Raw genomic sequence first — 17,585 nt, 5'->3', positions numbered from 1 at the left:
TTCCAAGGCTGCTCACTATACAAACATCCTTGAAAAGGTACTCTGGAATAAGGCAGTCAGTGCTTCTGCTCGTAAGACAGGCAGAAACATGAGAAACCCATGGAGAATTGTCTCCCCATTCTCATTTTTGTGTTGCAACAGTTTCACCACATGGTTATAAAGTCTAGTACCCTAGATATTCAAAAAGAAAAGAGTTAAAAAATTGTCATAGAATAAGTTCTATTTTTGTAAAGATAAATTTCTTTGTAACCAAAGAATATACAGATTTAACTGATAATATTTTCATTGTGATATAATGTTGGATCAAAATTGTTCTTTTCTTTCTTTGTATCAAAATGCATATAATTTGGGGGTGGGAAAAATGGGTGAAGGGGGTCAAAAGGTACAAACTTCCGATTATAAAATAAATAAGTCCTATGGATGTAATGTACAGCATGGTGACTACAGTTAATAATACTGTATTATATATTTGAAAGTGGCTAAGAGTAGATCTTAAAAGTTCTCATTACGAGAAAAAAAATTTGTAACTATGTATAGTGATGGATGTTAACTAGACTTATTGTAGTTATCATTTCTATATACATATATAATCATTATGTTATACACCTGAAACAAATATAATGTTATATGTCAATTGTATTTCAATTAAAGAAAAATACTACTGGGCTAGCATTTAGAGGTATCACGTACCAAACACCAAAGCTGTGTTTGGTATACTGTGTTTGGTATACTGTGTTTGGTATACTGTAACTTAAGGCTAGTTATTTCCAAATATAATCCATTTCTGACATTCTATTCCCAACCTCCTTCCTTTAGTTGACTGATTCTTCACCTTGTATTACTGGCGACTATGGCTGCTACAGAATTGTAAATTCTTCTCAAGGAATGGATCACATCTTAATTTCCTTGATTATTCCCTCCTACCAAACACAATATTTTATTTGCAAACAAACTCAGTAAATATTTGTTAATATGGATATACAGTATAATATTTACCTAGCTTAGAACATACTAATAATAAGGGCTTCAGAGTTCAGAACATTAATCTGACCAAAATTTTCTCAATAACAAGAATGCTCTAAGGCAAAAACAACTTTTAAGAACAAATGTAAAGGATAAATCTAAACTATTAAAAAAATGCATGTAATTTGTTCTACTGTATAGACCGATAGTGGGCAGAGCCATGTGTTGCTTTGGAAGTGATTCATTTAGGGTGTCATGTGAAAATATATTTTCTAATGGAATGTTCAGTGCAATAAAAACTTGCGTGAAGTTAATAGTTTATTAACTTCTAAATTACACAACAGTGAGCTTCCTTAAAGAACTCAGGAAAAAGACCCATATTAGCTTTCTAAATTCAGGTAGTTCTGTAGACGAGCAGGAATTAGAAGTGAAAATATTCCATTTGGGAGCATATTGTTGGTCAGTAGTTGAGCCCTGATGGTTATTCTGCAAAGATGTAATAGTTCACATGGATCTTTGTATCTTGTTGATGGAATATAGTCCAACCAATCTGAAATAACTGGATGTCTTCCTAAACTTAGCTGCGTCTGAAGAAAAAGAAGATATTTTAATTTTATAATATTCATTAGGTTAATCCAAATTAGCATTTTTGTTTTATACTTAAATTCAGAAAATAGATCTTAAATTTATATAGCCTTTATATTTTTTCCAAAGCATTTTCACCTGAGGCAAGTATTTTTATTCCCATTTTATTCTCACAATGATATATAAAGTTTAAATAATATGTCTAAGGACACAAAACAGTATTTCTTACAACTATGAATCTGTATATGTTTTTAATTTTAGACAGATCATACTCTTATGTTTTATTAGCTTCTCCTTCTAGAATAGTGTTCATCTTGGCTGTACACTGAAATTATCTAGAGAATTTTAAAAAATACCAGTGCTGAGGTTCTATGCCAGAAATTCTGATTCAGTTGGTCTGGGGTTGGGCACAGACAACATAAATCCTAAAAGTTCCCCCAGGTGGTTCTAATCATTGTAGAGTAAACCTTCATACAGCAGAGTCACGAGAAGACCTGACAGGAGGCTCGTCCATATGAAAAGATAACTTTTTAAGTTTTAGTTAAGCTACCTTTTAAAGATTTAATTCTAGAAGCCACATGTTATTAGGTCAACTTAGGAGTAAAAACATTGCTGTATTACAGAGATAACTTCTCCAGTAGAACCTATACTCTCGTAGACTACGTGACACTTTTACTTAAATGATATATAATTTTTCATTATGTATTCAATAAACAACTATTTAAAGAATATCTAGTATATGCTCAGCACTGAGCTTGGTACTTGGGATAATTACTAGGGTACGCAAAATAGACATGGTCGCTGTGCTCACAGAACCGTGGTCTAGAGGTAAGATATCTAAAGATATATTTACAATAAAATATATGAGCTACAATAGAGGAAACTACTGGGAAGAGTGGAAATGTAAAGCAGGAGCATTCAGTGTTCGTTAAGCTGGTTTTTATGCCATCCTTCACTTTCTTGCTCGATTCTTCACCTTTACTTTAGTTTATTAAATTGCAATTGACTGGAACCCAGCTATAAATTTTTTGCTGCTCAGGCAGGTGATTTTGATCAACTCACTCTATCCTAGTACTTTTCTATTGTGATTGTACTTCAGGAATAGCTTTCAGGGAACTGGTTGAGAATGTCCTGTAAGAACTGTGCAGAACTAACCCTGGAAAAGGACAAGCAAATTACTGAAGATGCAAAAAATTTTAATTTTTTTTGTTTTAAAAATTGGGTTCCAAAATAATTTGACCAATTTGCTCTCTTACAGTTGGCCCTGGCATGGTCGATTGATAAGCATTGCTGAGGTTTAAGAAAAAAACTCAGCAGAGTTAAGATCTTAGGAGTTTATTTCTGAAGTCACACCTTTAAAGATAAGGGAAATGGCAAGATTCCTTGGGAATTGGATTGGTTTAAATTTATAGGAGTAGCTTTTTTTCCCTTAAGCAGACTTATTTTTTGGTTCTAGTTGACATGATACAATTTGATGCTGAAACGTGCAGTTCATTTTGACAGGGTGAACATGCGCTCTATATGGTTGATTTTTTTTCTCTAAACCTGGTTTATTCCAAAAACCATATCAAGGAGAAGCCCTCCACATTTCTGAGGGATAGATATTATGAATTGAACAAATATTTTAAGTCTTTATATTTTTATGCTTAAAATTGTTTTGAGGGGCCGGCCCCGTGGCTTAGCGGTTAAGTGCGCGCGCTCCGCTACTGGCAGCCCGGGTTCTGATCCCGGGCGCGCACCGACGCACTGCTTTTCCGGCCATGTTGAGGCGGCATCCCACATAAAGCAACTAGAAGGATGTGCAACTATGACGTACAACTATCTACTGGGGCTTTGGGGAAAAAAAAAAAAGGAGGAGGATTGGCAATAGATCTTAGCTCAGAGCCGGTCTTCCTCAGCAAAAAGAGGAGGATTAGCTTGGATGTTAGCTCAGGGCTGATCTTCCTCACCAAAAAAAAAAAAAATTGTTTTGGAATTTTGAAAAGAAAAATCTGTTTCTTTGGTGTGTGATTGTATTTGTGGGGAGAACTATAACTCTTATTTTAAAATATTCTATTGGAAAAGAAGTCTGTTAAATTTTTAATGTGTTTTTAAGAGACTTAGATATCCTAATAAACACAGGTTACTATGTAATTAGAATGTAATAACAACATACATCTACTTAATAACTACTAAAGTAAACCATAAACTTAACTATTAAAATTCTTTCATATTTAGAAGATAGAAAATTATGAAATAAATGACTAATGTTCGAGATAATTTGGATTTTGCCTATTTTTAATTTATAAGCATATACTCAATGATTAATTTTCACTGGATGTAATCCATAGATTAAAAATTAACTTCACTCTTGCCTCACAATTTTATCTTAAAGTTGATCAATATTTGAGCCCAAACCCAAAGAACAATATTTTGCTTACCTCTATTTCCGTGACTGAAATGACAGAAAGCACTCTGGAACATAGCACTAAACATGTTTTGGCATCTTCCTGGATGTCTACCAATGTGTGATCAAACATTATTTTCACTCTTAAAGGGTAGAGCAATATTGTTAACACAATGTTGATAGGGTCTTTTTCTCTTTCTAAGATTCCATATTGCAGGAGTATTTTTAAGATACTGGATTGTCTTGTTTGAGCTACATAAACTAGAGGCGTGATGCCACTTAGTGGGCTTGGGCAGTATACTGGTGTAAAAGTTCTGTGAATTAAACAAACAAATAAAGCCTCATTGAGTATAGAATTAAGAAATGTGCTAAACATTTTGTCTTAACAGTACTGGGAAAATAATAGTATTAATCTTAAATATTAAACGTCTTAAAAAGTTTTAATGAAACTTTACGTTTATATAGAATGTCTTAAAAAGAGTTTTCCACTCTATGAATCTAGATGAAACTGAAGGTTGAAAAATAAGAAAACTTCTACTACACATTTAAATCCTCTTTACACTTGTAAAAACAAACAAAAAACGATTTACAATGTGTGGAAAATGTTTTTTATTTTTCCAGGGAAAGATTCGCTTTGAGCTAACATCTGGTGCCAATCTTTGTCTTTATTTCTTCTTTTTTTTGTCCCCAAAGCCTCAGTGCCTGTTTGTATATCATAGTTGTAAGTTCTTCTAGTTCGTCTATGTGAGCTGCTGCCACAGCATGGCTACTGACAGACAAGTGGTGTGGTTCCACGCCAGGGAACTGAACCCAGGCTGCCAAAGTGTTAGAGTGCTAAACTTTAACCATTAGGCCGTTAGGGGTGGCTCGGAGAGTGTTTGTCTCTAGTAGTAGCAATTCTGTTTCTCATTTGAGAGGTCCATAGTGATTAGGAGTAGTATCATAAAACTGATGTAGCCCTGGAAATTTCAAAATGGAAAAGAGGGAAAGTCTCTTTTTTATTTCACTTTATTAGTAGAACAGTCTTATGTGACCATTTTTATATCTTTTTGTTTTTGTTGTTCTTGATCATATATCAGACATGAAGTGAAGATTAAACGAAAAAGGAATAAGTGCAACTACCTTAATTCTATTTTTTTCACTTTAATAAAATTAGAATTGGTATTTGTAGGTTTAAGAAATGTAAATTATGATGAGGGCCATATCAGGTCCCTCAAGGGCAGAATTTTGTTTTCTTTCTTCAGTAGTTTTGAGAGTCCTCTGAAATCTCATTTTTCCTGGAGTGCTACATGATGGCTGGACTTGAAAATATCTCTTCCCTTATGACAGAAATGAAAATTTTATTTTTTTCTAATTTTATATAGTCCTTGCAGTTGTTTCATTTAGTAGACATTTATGTTTGCTATTGACTTGATCTCTATATGTAGACAGGACATGGTAGAACAAACCGCAGGGGATTTTATATTATCAAGTCTTGATTTGGCCAAGTAAACACGGCTTTTAGGACTAAAGAGAGATTTTATTCATGATTCTTGTCTCTGGAATTCTCTTGATTGGTCTAGTAAAATACTAATATATTCTGCAAAACAGCATACAAACTATAAATATTGGTTTGGATAACTATACAGAGCAAGGCAAGTGTTATTTCAAAAGAGAATCTTTTCAGTCGGCCTCTTTGAGTTTCAGTTTCCTCATGCGTTTAGTATTCATTTGCTCATTCATTTATTAACTAATTTATTTAAGACTTGATTGTCCAGAGTGTACTGAGTACTAGATATGCAGAGATGAAAGATATAGTCCTTGATCTCAAGATGCTTATTCTCTCATAGTCTAGTAAGGGAAACAGACAAGTAATTCAATAAATACAACACAAGGTGATAATTTATGATAGAAACATGCTTGGGGTACTATAGACATACTGGGGGGAGGGCATTTAACTCTACCTGGAATGGTCATTGCCTGTATGTTATCCTGGAGCTAAGAATTGAAGGATTAGTAGGTGTTTGCCAGCGTTGGTGGATTGTTATACCTGAACTAGCTATATAAAATGAATGTTTTGTATTAGGTAAGTTCTCTGGTTGAGTGTATTTGGGAGTCCTAGAGATCTCCACTGTGGTGATTGCCTTGTCAGGAGCTCTAAAACGTACAGTTTGAAAATCACTAGACCAACTAGTTTATCTCCAAAGCTTCATTGAGCACTGAAATGCCAAGATTTTGTGATAAAAAAAAAAATAATAGTGTGGTGTAGTGCAGAGTAGTATTTTAGAAATTAAGGAGTGGATTTTTGTCATAACTCTGCCAGGCGTACTATATATGTCCTTTTAAGTTCTACGTATAGATATATACACCCTGTCCTGGAATTGTCTCCAGATCAATATTGTCCTGGACATCTTGTCTTTTTCACAGATACTTCTAACACATATCCAAAATTGAACTCTTAAACCACTTCTTTTGTATTCCCTATCCTGCTTATTGGTATTCACTTTCACAAACCACCACTTCATCCAACTCGTTCACGTTTCTTTGATTTGTATATGTTCTTCCCCTCCCTTTTCAATTCTGGGACAAATCTTGCTCATTGTCTAAGACCCTGTGTAATAGACTCTTCTGTGAAGTCTTCTTTGATCATCTGACTTTCCTCTTACTCCTCATGGCACTTTGTACATACCTCTGTCAAGCCCTTATCATTTTAGACAGCTTGCTTAATGTCTCTGATCTTTCATTTTCTCATCTTCAAAATAAATGGGTGAGCAAGACAAACTATAAAAATTTAAGCTTTACAAGGGCAATAATTTTTGTCTGTTTAGTCCATTATTATATCCCTAAATGCCTAGAACAATGATTGGCCCATAGTAGACACTCAGATATTTGTTAATTTATTTTTTTTCACTCTTAGCCTGAAAATATATATATATATATAATATATATATACAGTCATTCATCACTTGACGGGGATACGTTCTGAGAAATGCGTCATTAGGCGATTTCGTCACTGTGTGAACGTCACAGAGTGTACTTACACAAACCTAGATGGTACAGCCTACTACACACCTAGGCTATATGGTACTAATCTTATGGAACCACCATCCCATATTATTATAGTCCATTGTTGACCAAAATGTCATTATGCGGCACATGACTGTATATATTCCTTAAATTTATTCTGTAGCTTCCGGGACTAACAAGATTTTTAGTGAAGTGCAATCATTTAAATTTTTCAAAAGCAATCTAATTTATTCATCTTGCTAACTCTTAAGAAGATATTTGATTTAAGAGTCTCATAAGTATGGAAATTCAGGGGACTTAGGGAACAAAAAATACCACAAGTGGCCCTTGTTAAGATTTAGAGATATCTGTTGATTTTAAGATATGAAGATTGACATTACTTTTAGAAGATATTTTGGACCAAAAATGTTGAAAATATAACTAAAACTCAAATTGGTTTAAAATGAGATTTAAAGTCTAATCTGTACCTAAATTACATATGATTAATCCTCATGTTTAAAGAGCACGTTATTGTAAACCAAAATTTGTTTAATCTGTACTGACAGTTAATTATAACAGTACTTATGTGGATGAAGTGAGGCAGGCAAAGCAAGAATCAGTTTGTAAATGTGAGGCTAATGAACTGAACCCTCTGTATCTGAAAACCTGTCATATACGCTTATGAAATGGGGCATGATATTTCCATATAGACATGCCGAGAATGACTCAGTTTTGTAGGTATAATAATTTCTAAAGTCTTTCTACTGTTTCCCCTTTGGTTTCTAGCTGCCAAATTCAGTAGATGTTTCTCTGTAATAATTCTATCTCTGATATTTAACACAGTTGACTTTCTTGAAACCGTATTTTCCCTTGACTCAATGGGACCATTCTCTCCAAGTTATGCCTCCACTTCTTTGACTATTCCTTCTCAAGTCTCTTTCACTGGTTCCTCTTACTCTGCCGTCAACATCTAAGTAAAGTAGATGAGGCCTTTTGACTAATTTTCATTTGACTAATTGTTCTCAGGCAATTTCATCCATGACCAAAATCTCAACTTCTGTCTATTAATTTATTCAACAAACATTTATTAAAAGCATACTATATGCCAGGCATTGTTTTAGGTACTTGGGATACTTGAGTGAACAAAACAAAGACGTGTACTTTCTTGCTTATGTTGTAGTGAGGGGTACTTGACAGTACAGAATAAACATAGTAAACAAGCAAATTTTGTATGCTAGAAGATTTGATAAGTGCTTTGGGGAAAAGAAGAAGTAGAGCAGGATAAGGAGAATGGAAATGCCAGGGGGTGCAGTGAGGGCATTTTCCAATTTTAAATAGGACGATGAGATAGGACATTATGAAGAGTGACATTTGGATAGGGAAGAAGGAGTTGAAGAAGTTAGCCATTTGGATACTCAAGGACCCTGAAGCAGGAGAGTGTTTCTGGAGTGTTGAAGGAAGAGTAAGTGTGGCTGAAAGTGTGAAAAGGGTGGGGAGTAGTAGGAAATGAGGACAGAGGGACCATTTGTCCTCTGTGGCATGATGGGATGCCACATCATGTAGAGCTTTGTAGATCACTGTAAGAACTTCATCTTTTACTCTGGAATAGAGGAGCCGTTGGAAATTTTGAGTAGAAAAGCAACATGATCTTACCTTTGTTGAGAACTTGTTATAGGACAGAAGAAGGGAAATAACTTAGCTTGGTGCAGGGTGATAACAGTGGGGGCAGTCAAATTCTGTATATTGTTTGAAGGTAGAACCAACAGATTCCTGACAGATGAGATTTGGAATGTAAGAGAAAAAGAGATGTCAAAGATGACACTGTCTAGCCACCTATTGCACATCCTACCTGGATATCCCTTAGGCAATGCAAACTCATATGTCCAAACTGACTTTGTAGGTCTCTTGTAATAATCTTGATCGGTTTGTGGCATGACTATTGTGTTAGGCTGAATAATGTCTCTCAGTATGGCAAAAGAGATTTTGCAGATGTAATTAAGATAAGGATCTTGAGATGGGAGATTATTCGGGTGGGCCCAATGTAATCACTGCAGTCCTTATAATAAATGTCAGAGAATGATAGAAGCAGAGCCAGTGAAGGAGATATGACCCTACAGTGTTGGCTTTGAAGATGGAGGAAGAGTCCATGAATCAAGGAATACAAATGGCCTCTAAAAGTTGGCAAAGGCAAGGAAACAGAATCTCCCCTAGAGCCTCTAGAAGGAATCAGCCCTGCTGACATCTTGATTTTAGCCCTGTAGCCTCAATTTGAACTTCTGACCTACAGAACTATAAAATAATAAATTCATGTTGTTTTAAGCCACTAAGTTTGTGATAATTTGTGACAGCAGCAACAAGAAACTAATAAAACCATCAACCAGTCTCAAAATTTAGAAATCTGAAGATCAACTCTTCTCTCTCTTTGATTCTTCTCTTCTAGTCACTCACTATGTCTGGTTATTCTATTTAATAATATGTCTTCTTTGCCTCACTGCTATTGCTTTAGTTGAAGTCCTCCTTATAATTTACCCTGACAGTTATACCAAAGAATGGCTAGAGATTAGAGGGGATGGTGGCACAGTGGAATTAATTCTTCCCCCCAAACAATTATAAATACACATATAATTTAAGTTAGCACATTGTGCATGTTATGCAAATTCAGCTTCAAGCAACTCCTCTAACGACCTCCCTCTTTTCAATCAGATTGCTTCCCCCAACTCTTTCTATATAGAAATCCTGGAGCTGCCATTGTACCTGGAGTGTTTGCCCAGTCTACTAACTGTTCTCCCGGCCTCTAGCCCCAGCTAGAGGGCCAGCTAGCCCCAGCTTCCCTTCCCACAATCCAGTCTTCAAATGGGGCTGGGAGCTGATGTATCTTTTCATACTACACTTTCATACATACACTTCACTGGTTGTGCATGAGATGCCATGGTGTAAATTTCAAATTCCTTAGTACAGCCTACCAAGTCCTACAAGGTTTTACTTCTTTTTTGTTTTTCTTTTTTGTGAGGAAGATCAGCCCTGAGCTAACATCCATGCCAATCCTCCTCTTTTTTTTTTGCTGAGGAAGACTGGCCCTGAGCTAACATCCATGCTCATCTTCCTCCACTTTATGTGGGACGCCGCCACAGCATGGCCTGACAAGTGGTGCGTTGGTGCACGCCCGGGATCCGAACCCGGCCGCCAACAGCGGAGCGTGCGCACTTAACCGCGACACCACGGGGCCGGCCCAGGTTTTACTTCTAAGCTTCATCTTTCGCTACTACCTGATTCCCGTCTCACTCTCTAGCAATTGCTGAATTGCCTTATAGCCACTGGATATATGTTGTTTGTGTCTCCTTTGGCTTTAGTCACCCTCCCTCTGCCTAGAGTACGTTTCTTCAATGGAAAGACAGGGAAAACTCCCTTTCATCTTTTAAAACTCAATTTAATATATTGCCTCTTCTAGAGAGCCTTCTGAGATACCTGCTCTTCCCCAATAGTGTTAACAGTGTCCTCTGTTCTCTCTACCTGTCCATGCTTCTATTTTTGCATTTATAGTGTAGTTATAATTTTTTTTATGGCTCACTTACTAGTCTATGAGCTCTCCAAAACCAGGAAATATGTCTACTTTGTTTTTGTATCCCCAACAAATAACACAGTGTCTTGCACTTAGAAAATGCTTAATAAGTGATTATTGTTATTTTAACTAAATGAAATCCTCTCTCTTTAACCACTTACAGTCTGTCATACAGTGGCATTTAGATGTTTATTGCAGGTTTCTTGTAAAATGAACAAACTTAAGTTCCTTTCCCTTATTAATTCTATATCGTCTCCTCTAGGGACCTATTTGGAAACTTCATTGTTATAATAGGGAAATTACCAAACTGGAGTGTATATGACCAAAGAATGATGCTACTATAGAAATAAAGAACAACAGATAATAGGAAACTTAGGGTATCCATTATGGCGAACTATTAGTTGTGTTCAAATATATGAGAGGTTTTCAGGTAGGAGAGGGAATAAGTAGGCTTTGTTCTCTATGGCTCTGGGGTCAGAATTGGAGAAATGGAGACAGATTTCAGCACACTATGGGGAAGAAGAATCTCATAAACCTGTATAAAAATTCACTTTTTCATTCAACAAAATTTTGATTGAGGACTTGTTATGTATATGTATAGTTCTAGGCAGTGAGGATTCAGTGTTAAAGTAGTCAGGGTTCCTCCTCCCGTGGAGCTTACTTTTAGCAAGAGTAGTGAATAAATGAATCAATGAAAAAAACAGAACAGCAGCAAATAAACAGTGATCAGTACTGTGCAGAGAATTAAAATAGAGTGCTCTGATAATGATGGAGTGACTTCTTTAGAAGGTGTGACCCGGAAGGTCTCTCTGAGGAGATGACATTTATACTGTGATCCAGCCGATAAAAAGGAGCTAGCCATAGGAAGATCTGAGTGATAAGATTTTCAGGCAGAGGGAATAGTTATTACGAGGGCTTTGGGCAGAAATGAACTTGAAGATGTTCATATAATAGAAAGGTGTGTGTGGTTGGAATATAGTGTTCAAGGGGGAGAGTGACATGAGATTGGATTTGGGAGAAATTGTGAGGGACCAGATCATGTAGAACTTTTTAAAAACTGGTATTGAGTTTGAATTTTATTCCACTTGTAGTGGGAAAACTTTGGAGGATTTAAACCATGGGTAATATGACCTAATTTATGTTTTTATAAGGTCACTCAGGCTTCTGAGTTAAGAATAGATTATAGAGATGATGATGGCTTCACCTGGGTTAGAAATGGAGGAGATGAAAGGAAGTATAACTAATTGGGATATGTTTTAGAGACAAAGTCAAAAGGACTTGCTGATGTGTTGGTGAAGGAAAGAGAAGAATCAAGAATAAATCTTAGAGTTCTGGCTTGAGCAACAGACTAGAACAACAGAGGACTTTAAGCAGGTGGGGAATTCAGGGGAAGGAACAAATTGACAGGGCGAGAGTGAGTTAGAGCAATATTCTGTTTTGTTTCCATAAAGTTTGAGTTGCTTTGTGGGGATATTGGGTAGACAGCTTAACATAGGAGGAGTCTGTAGCTCAGAGGAGAGGTCAGGGCTAGAGGTAAAGATTTGGGTGTCATTGGCATATATATACTATTTAAAATCATGAGACTGGATAAATCTTTGAGGGAAAGTACATAAGCTAGGAAAGAGCAGGGTCCCTGGGCAAAGGAATGGTTTACCTTGGGAAATAGTTACCTCACTACTACTAGAGTTGTTCAAGGAGAGACCAGATGAGCATCAGCCAGGGATGCTCTACAAGGGGTTGCCTCCCAGGGGAGAGATTTGCTAATGCATTCTTAGGTTACATCTGAATCTCAAAATCTATGATTCTGAAAGATCCAAATGATGTTGTGGTATGTAGAATTGGCCTGTAATGTCTTTCACCTTGCGGAGACATCTAAGTCAAAAATTATTGGGCCGGCCCCGTGGCTTAGCGGTTAAGCGCGCATGCTACACTACTGGCGGCCCGGGTTCGGATCCCGAGCGCGCACCGACGCACCGCTTCTCTGGCCATGCTATGGCCGTGTCCCACATACAGCAACTAGAAGGATCTGCACCTATGACATACAACTGTCTACTGGGGCTTTGGGGAAAAAAAGGAGGAGGATTGGCAATAGATGTTAGCTCAGAGCCGGTCTTCCTCAGCGAAAAGAGGAGGATTAGCACGGATGTTAGCTCAGGGCTGATCTTCCTCACACACACACACACACACACACACAAGAATTATTGATTTTAAAGCTGTCAGTTAAGACAGTTGTTAATGGCACTGTTATGTCCCACTGTGAGTTTCTCTTTCTTTTATTTTCCTTGCTTTCCTTTGAGTTTTCCCCCTTTTGTCTTCCATTTTTAATTCTTTTTATTTATCCTCTCTTCCTCTGTTTTACTCCATTTTTCTTTTCCTGTGGGCCTGCCAGGGATACACATAGGCATTGTCCAGCTAGTGACACTCAGTGTTAGAAGCTGCTGATCTCTGCTATAGTTAAAAATATAATTGTCCTTAAAACAACCAAAAAGTGCAATTGGGAGGTTTTATTTATTGATATTCCATACCACAGCTATCAGTTCATGTAACTGGGTGATCATTAAGGAAAGCAATCTAGTGGTTCTCCAATACCACAGTGATACACACTCAAGAATATGACTCCGCTTAAGGCAGAATCTAAATTGGCTTAGTCTTTGATCGTATCTGTCTTGTTTTTCATTGCATACATGGTTCTATCATTGTGCCCAGTACAGTGTCTCATACACAGTAAGGTGATAGATAAATACTATGTTGAATGAATGAACAAATGCACATAAGTTCTAATCAAAATAATACTTAAAACCAAAGAATAAATTGGAGTTAGTGCAAACTAAGTAACTTTAGAATTTATATTATGGACTCTAAAAAGAGGTCACATTAGAGATTTTATTTTCATAAGATCCTCAGTAGTATTCATTAGCTAGCTAACCTTTCATACTGTATGAAAATTTGTTTCTATAATAGACTGAATCAGGTATTTGACTTTCATTGTGCTCAATTCTGAAGAATTTGGAGTCAAATTTATCAATATTGAACATACAGATAGGGAATTATTGTGTTCGATAAATATTACTAAGTGAATATGTGTGTATATTCTGAATTATACTTTGAAAGTCAATTTATATAAATACCATAGATATACATTCTCAGTATTATCAAAAAGAAGACATCACAGTATTACATAAAACAGTGTCTTTCTGTAGTTAGAGAAGTTGTCTAACATTGTATTACCTTGAGCGCTAACACGTAAGCTTTACAGAGCTGACCCACTAGTAATTTATTGGTACATAATGTACATATAGGTAAAAATTTATTGAATAAGTAAGGAAGAAATGAAGGAGTGAATAAATGAATGAGCAATCAAATCAGGACTCCATATTCATTTATAGCCACTATGCATATTCATTCAAAAAAAAGTAGTATAACCTCCTAAAGAGAAATATTGTCCTTTTAAGGTGAAAATATATGAGATTATTACCTCCATATCAGTGCCAGGTTACTACTTCTGTCTTGAACATAGTTTTTTGTCTTCTTGAGAAGCAACTCCACGAAGTCGGGATTACTTTTTCTGACGAAAACCCAGTACAGAATTATATTCACACATATTTCAGTAAATTCAAGATTAAAATTTAGTTCAAAACGGTATCCTGATTTTTCCACAAATGCAATATAATCTGTGAGTAGTATGTCAAACCCATCCAAGTCCATGTACCTCAGAATTTTTGCCAGTGTTCTATAAATCTTAGGTTCATAACAGTGATATCCCCACTGACCCCAAAACTGCAAGGATGGTCTTTTAGCAATTTTGTCAATGAGATTGCAGAATATATTGCTTCCTGGACAAGAAGTCTTACGACATAATTTAGAAGATTTACTCATTGCTACTTAAGGCAACAATATAGAAATAAAATCATAGGAAGTCATACTGTAGTCCTTCAGTTACATATTTTGACAATGTAGTAGGCTTTACTCCACAAACAGAAAGTGCCTTTTAGACTGTAGCCAGAAAACATATCATATGAAATATTACCATAAAGAACTGGATGACATCACAATAGGTAGAGAGCTTTCATCAGCATAGGTCAGAAATATGGGATATTCTATGTAACTAGTGACATTTGAGAGAGATATATTGACCAAAAATGGCATGTATGAGAGCAAGATAGAATATTTCTAACTTCCTAAGAATTCAGCTCAAGCTGGTATGTATGTTTATCAAGTGCTAAAAGCACAGTCTATGCATTAGACAAAATAATATTAATAATCAGATTGTTTATTCTTTTCAGGCCATCATGTAAACAAAGAGATAATGGTAGTGATATTGAAAAAGTTGAAGTACTGTTGGTCACACGTTCTGCATGTTCTCACTTAATCCTCATAGGATGTTTTCCCTATTTCATAGTTGAGGGAACTAAGGCTTAGTAGGTTAAGTAACCTGCCAATAGACACTATATTAGATCTCAAAGAAAAAAGATGTCATATGATACTAAACAAAATTTGGAAACTTTGTTTTAGAATTTTAATTATAGGGATTATTCCTCTATAAATTAGGCAGAATATATACAATATGAACATTAAAGGTACTTCAAGCTTGATATGGCATCCTTGCCACAGTAAAATAAAGGGGAAATGTGTTATGGTTGTTTTTTATCATTATGTAGTAGTTTATGCTTTAGCCACCTTTCTGTTAAATTTCTATTAAACCTTGGGTGTATTTATTAGCAATTTTAAAAGTACTTAAATGTTTTCTTTTTCATTTTGCATATTTTTCTTTAATTCATGAGTGATGTCTTTTTAGTAAAGGGAAATTATAACTTTGGATTTACTATAATATACTTCCACTCATATTGTGTTTAATTTTATAAACTCTAAACTCTCTTTTCCTGGGATAGTATGAAAACCTAATTAACTGTTGTCATCTTTCTGGAAACCAAGAATTTTGTCATTTTCTTCTACTATCTCTTATTTTCTCCACATTAAAAAATACATTTTTAAATTGAACTATTTTTATTGATTTCTAAATAACAGTGTACATAAAGATTGTAAAAAATTGAAATATTCTAGACCCAGTGAAAGTCCCTCTGTGAGATAATCACAGAAGTTTTATATATAGCCTTTCAAATATTTTTATGCTTATGTATATAAAAAGATGTATACTTTGTTCTTTTTATGCAAATGGGATAATATTATTTGTAGCTGGTGCCATGAGCTGCTTTTTATTTATATAACAATGTATCATAGGTACAGTCATATGACCATATATAATGATAAACTCCTATGTACTGCTTGCTATGCACCAGGCATTGTTCAAAGTACTTTATATATTAACTCCTTTAATCCCTACAACAACTCCACTTCACAGGTAAGGAAGCTGAGATGCAGAGCTTAAGTGACTTGCCCAAGGTGATATGTCTAGTAAGTGGCAAAGCTGGGATTTGAACCCAGGCAGGATGGTACCAGGGGGTTCACCTCTACTCTCTCCTGCTTCTCTAAGAAGAAGGAGCTACCTTTCCATTTTTAGGGCTAGCTTATGAACAGAGATCATGAAATAAGAGCTCTACAATTATATTTCCAAAAATAGAAATAAACAGTAAATTAATCCTGCTTTTAGAAAAAAGTATTATTAAAGTAATAACAATATATATCTCGTGCATGTGTAAATTTGAGTGATTTTTTCCCTTTTTCCTTTATAATTTTCTTTATGATTTGAATGCCAGTGAGTATGTATTTTTTTGTAATTAAAAAAACAATAAAGTCATTTTCACTTTCAATATAATAACCAGAGTATAGTAAGTCAAAATCTGTGCTGCATTAGTTCTTTAAAAGTTTTTTATTTAAATTATAGCCCTTACTAATGGTAAACATCAAAAACATGTTTAGTAGAGGTTCTACTGATTAGTAATAATTGCTAACATATATTGAGTTCTTATCTACTTAGACTGTACTAGACAAATGCTTAATATAAATTTTCTCATTTAATACTCATAATTCTCTGCTATTATCTCCATTTTATGGTTGAGGAAGCTGAGGTTTAGATTGGTTAAGCCACTTGCCAGAGGTCATATAGCTGGTCAGTAGCAGTGATTTGAACCAAAGCTGAGCCCATAGTCGATGTCCTTTGTCTCTGTGCTCAGCTGCCTTCACCCTGGTATAGCTGTAACGTCTGTGCCAGGCTATTGCTTATCCATCTCATGTTCATGGAAAGCCCTCAGTAAAATCATTAGAAATCTGCTTGCACTGAAAATGTGTTCCACAGTTTTCCTAAGTATCCTGATTTAAAGAAAAATGCTCCATGCATTATATACTAATAACTGAGAAATTATGAGTTTCAAGTAAATATCTTACTGTTCTTTTTAGTATTTAAGATTGAATAACCTATGCATAGATTACATGTTGACCTCTATGTGTTGTGAGTAGGCCAAAAGCTATATAGGTTCCAAATGCTGCCTGAAATTCCTACTCAGTTGTTCCTTTAGGTTAGGACATTTCAGGCCTAGGTGTTATCTGGAAGGCTTACACTTGAAACCATGATCACTAATCCTTTAAGTAAATTCGTTTGTATTAGATGCCTAAGCTTGTTATCTGGCTGGGCCCAGCAGAGCTACATTTTGTTAAGGGGGAAGCATATCAAGAAAATCCTAGAGCAATGGCTTAAAGATCGGGAAAGTACAAAGGATGTAGCATGACAGTACTGGACAACTGAGAGGTGACTAAGAGGAGGTGCTAAGGACAAACTGGGTTTCACCAGCGATGAGTTCTACAGGTAAGTGAGTCACAGATGAGGGATGTGTTTGTATAATCTCAGTGAATTGTAAAACAAATGTCAGTAGATAAGAATGGCGTTTTGATGGATTCAATTGTAGTTTCTAGATAATTGTCGTTACGTGCAGTGAAGTTGGCTCTGACTCCTCGCAACCGTGTGAATGAGTGATGTCCACAATGTCCTGTACTCAGCAGCCCTACTCAGCTTCTGTAGACTCAAGCCTACGGCTTCCTTTATAGAGTCAGTCCATCTCATATTTGGTCTTCATCTTCTCCTACTGCCTTCTACTTTTCCCAGCATTATTGTCTTTTCCACAGAACCCTGCCTTCTCATGATGTGCCCGAAGC

General features: G+C 35.7%; 1 protein-coding gene across 1 annotated transcript; it reads right to left on the bottom strand.

Annotated features, from left to right (window-relative positions):
- Positions 1-1,272: 1,272 nt before the first annotated feature.
- Positions 1,273-14,354, bottom strand: ASB17 (ankyrin repeat and SOCS box containing 17). Its single transcript, XM_004431513.3, has 3 exons — positions 13,954-14,354; positions 3,969-4,248; positions 1,273-1,550 (listed from the first exon to the last, which is right to left on the bottom strand). The coding sequence occupies exons 1-3, from the start codon at positions 14,352-14,354 to the stop codon at positions 1,344-1,346; spliced, it is 888 nt and encodes a 295-aa protein (XP_004431570.1). The 3' UTR covers positions 1,273-1,343.
- Between the last annotated feature and the right edge of the window lie 3,231 nt (positions 14,355-17,585).

Source organism: Ceratotherium simum, chromosome 2 (assembly GCF_057802395.1).
Source record: "Ceratotherium simum simum isolate JZ-2026a chromosome 2, ASM5780239v1, whole genome shotgun sequence".
Classification (NCBI taxonomy): domain Eukaryota; kingdom Metazoa; phylum Chordata; class Mammalia; order Perissodactyla; family Rhinocerotidae; genus Ceratotherium; species Ceratotherium simum.
This window is presented reverse-complemented; position numbering and strand designations above follow the sequence as displayed.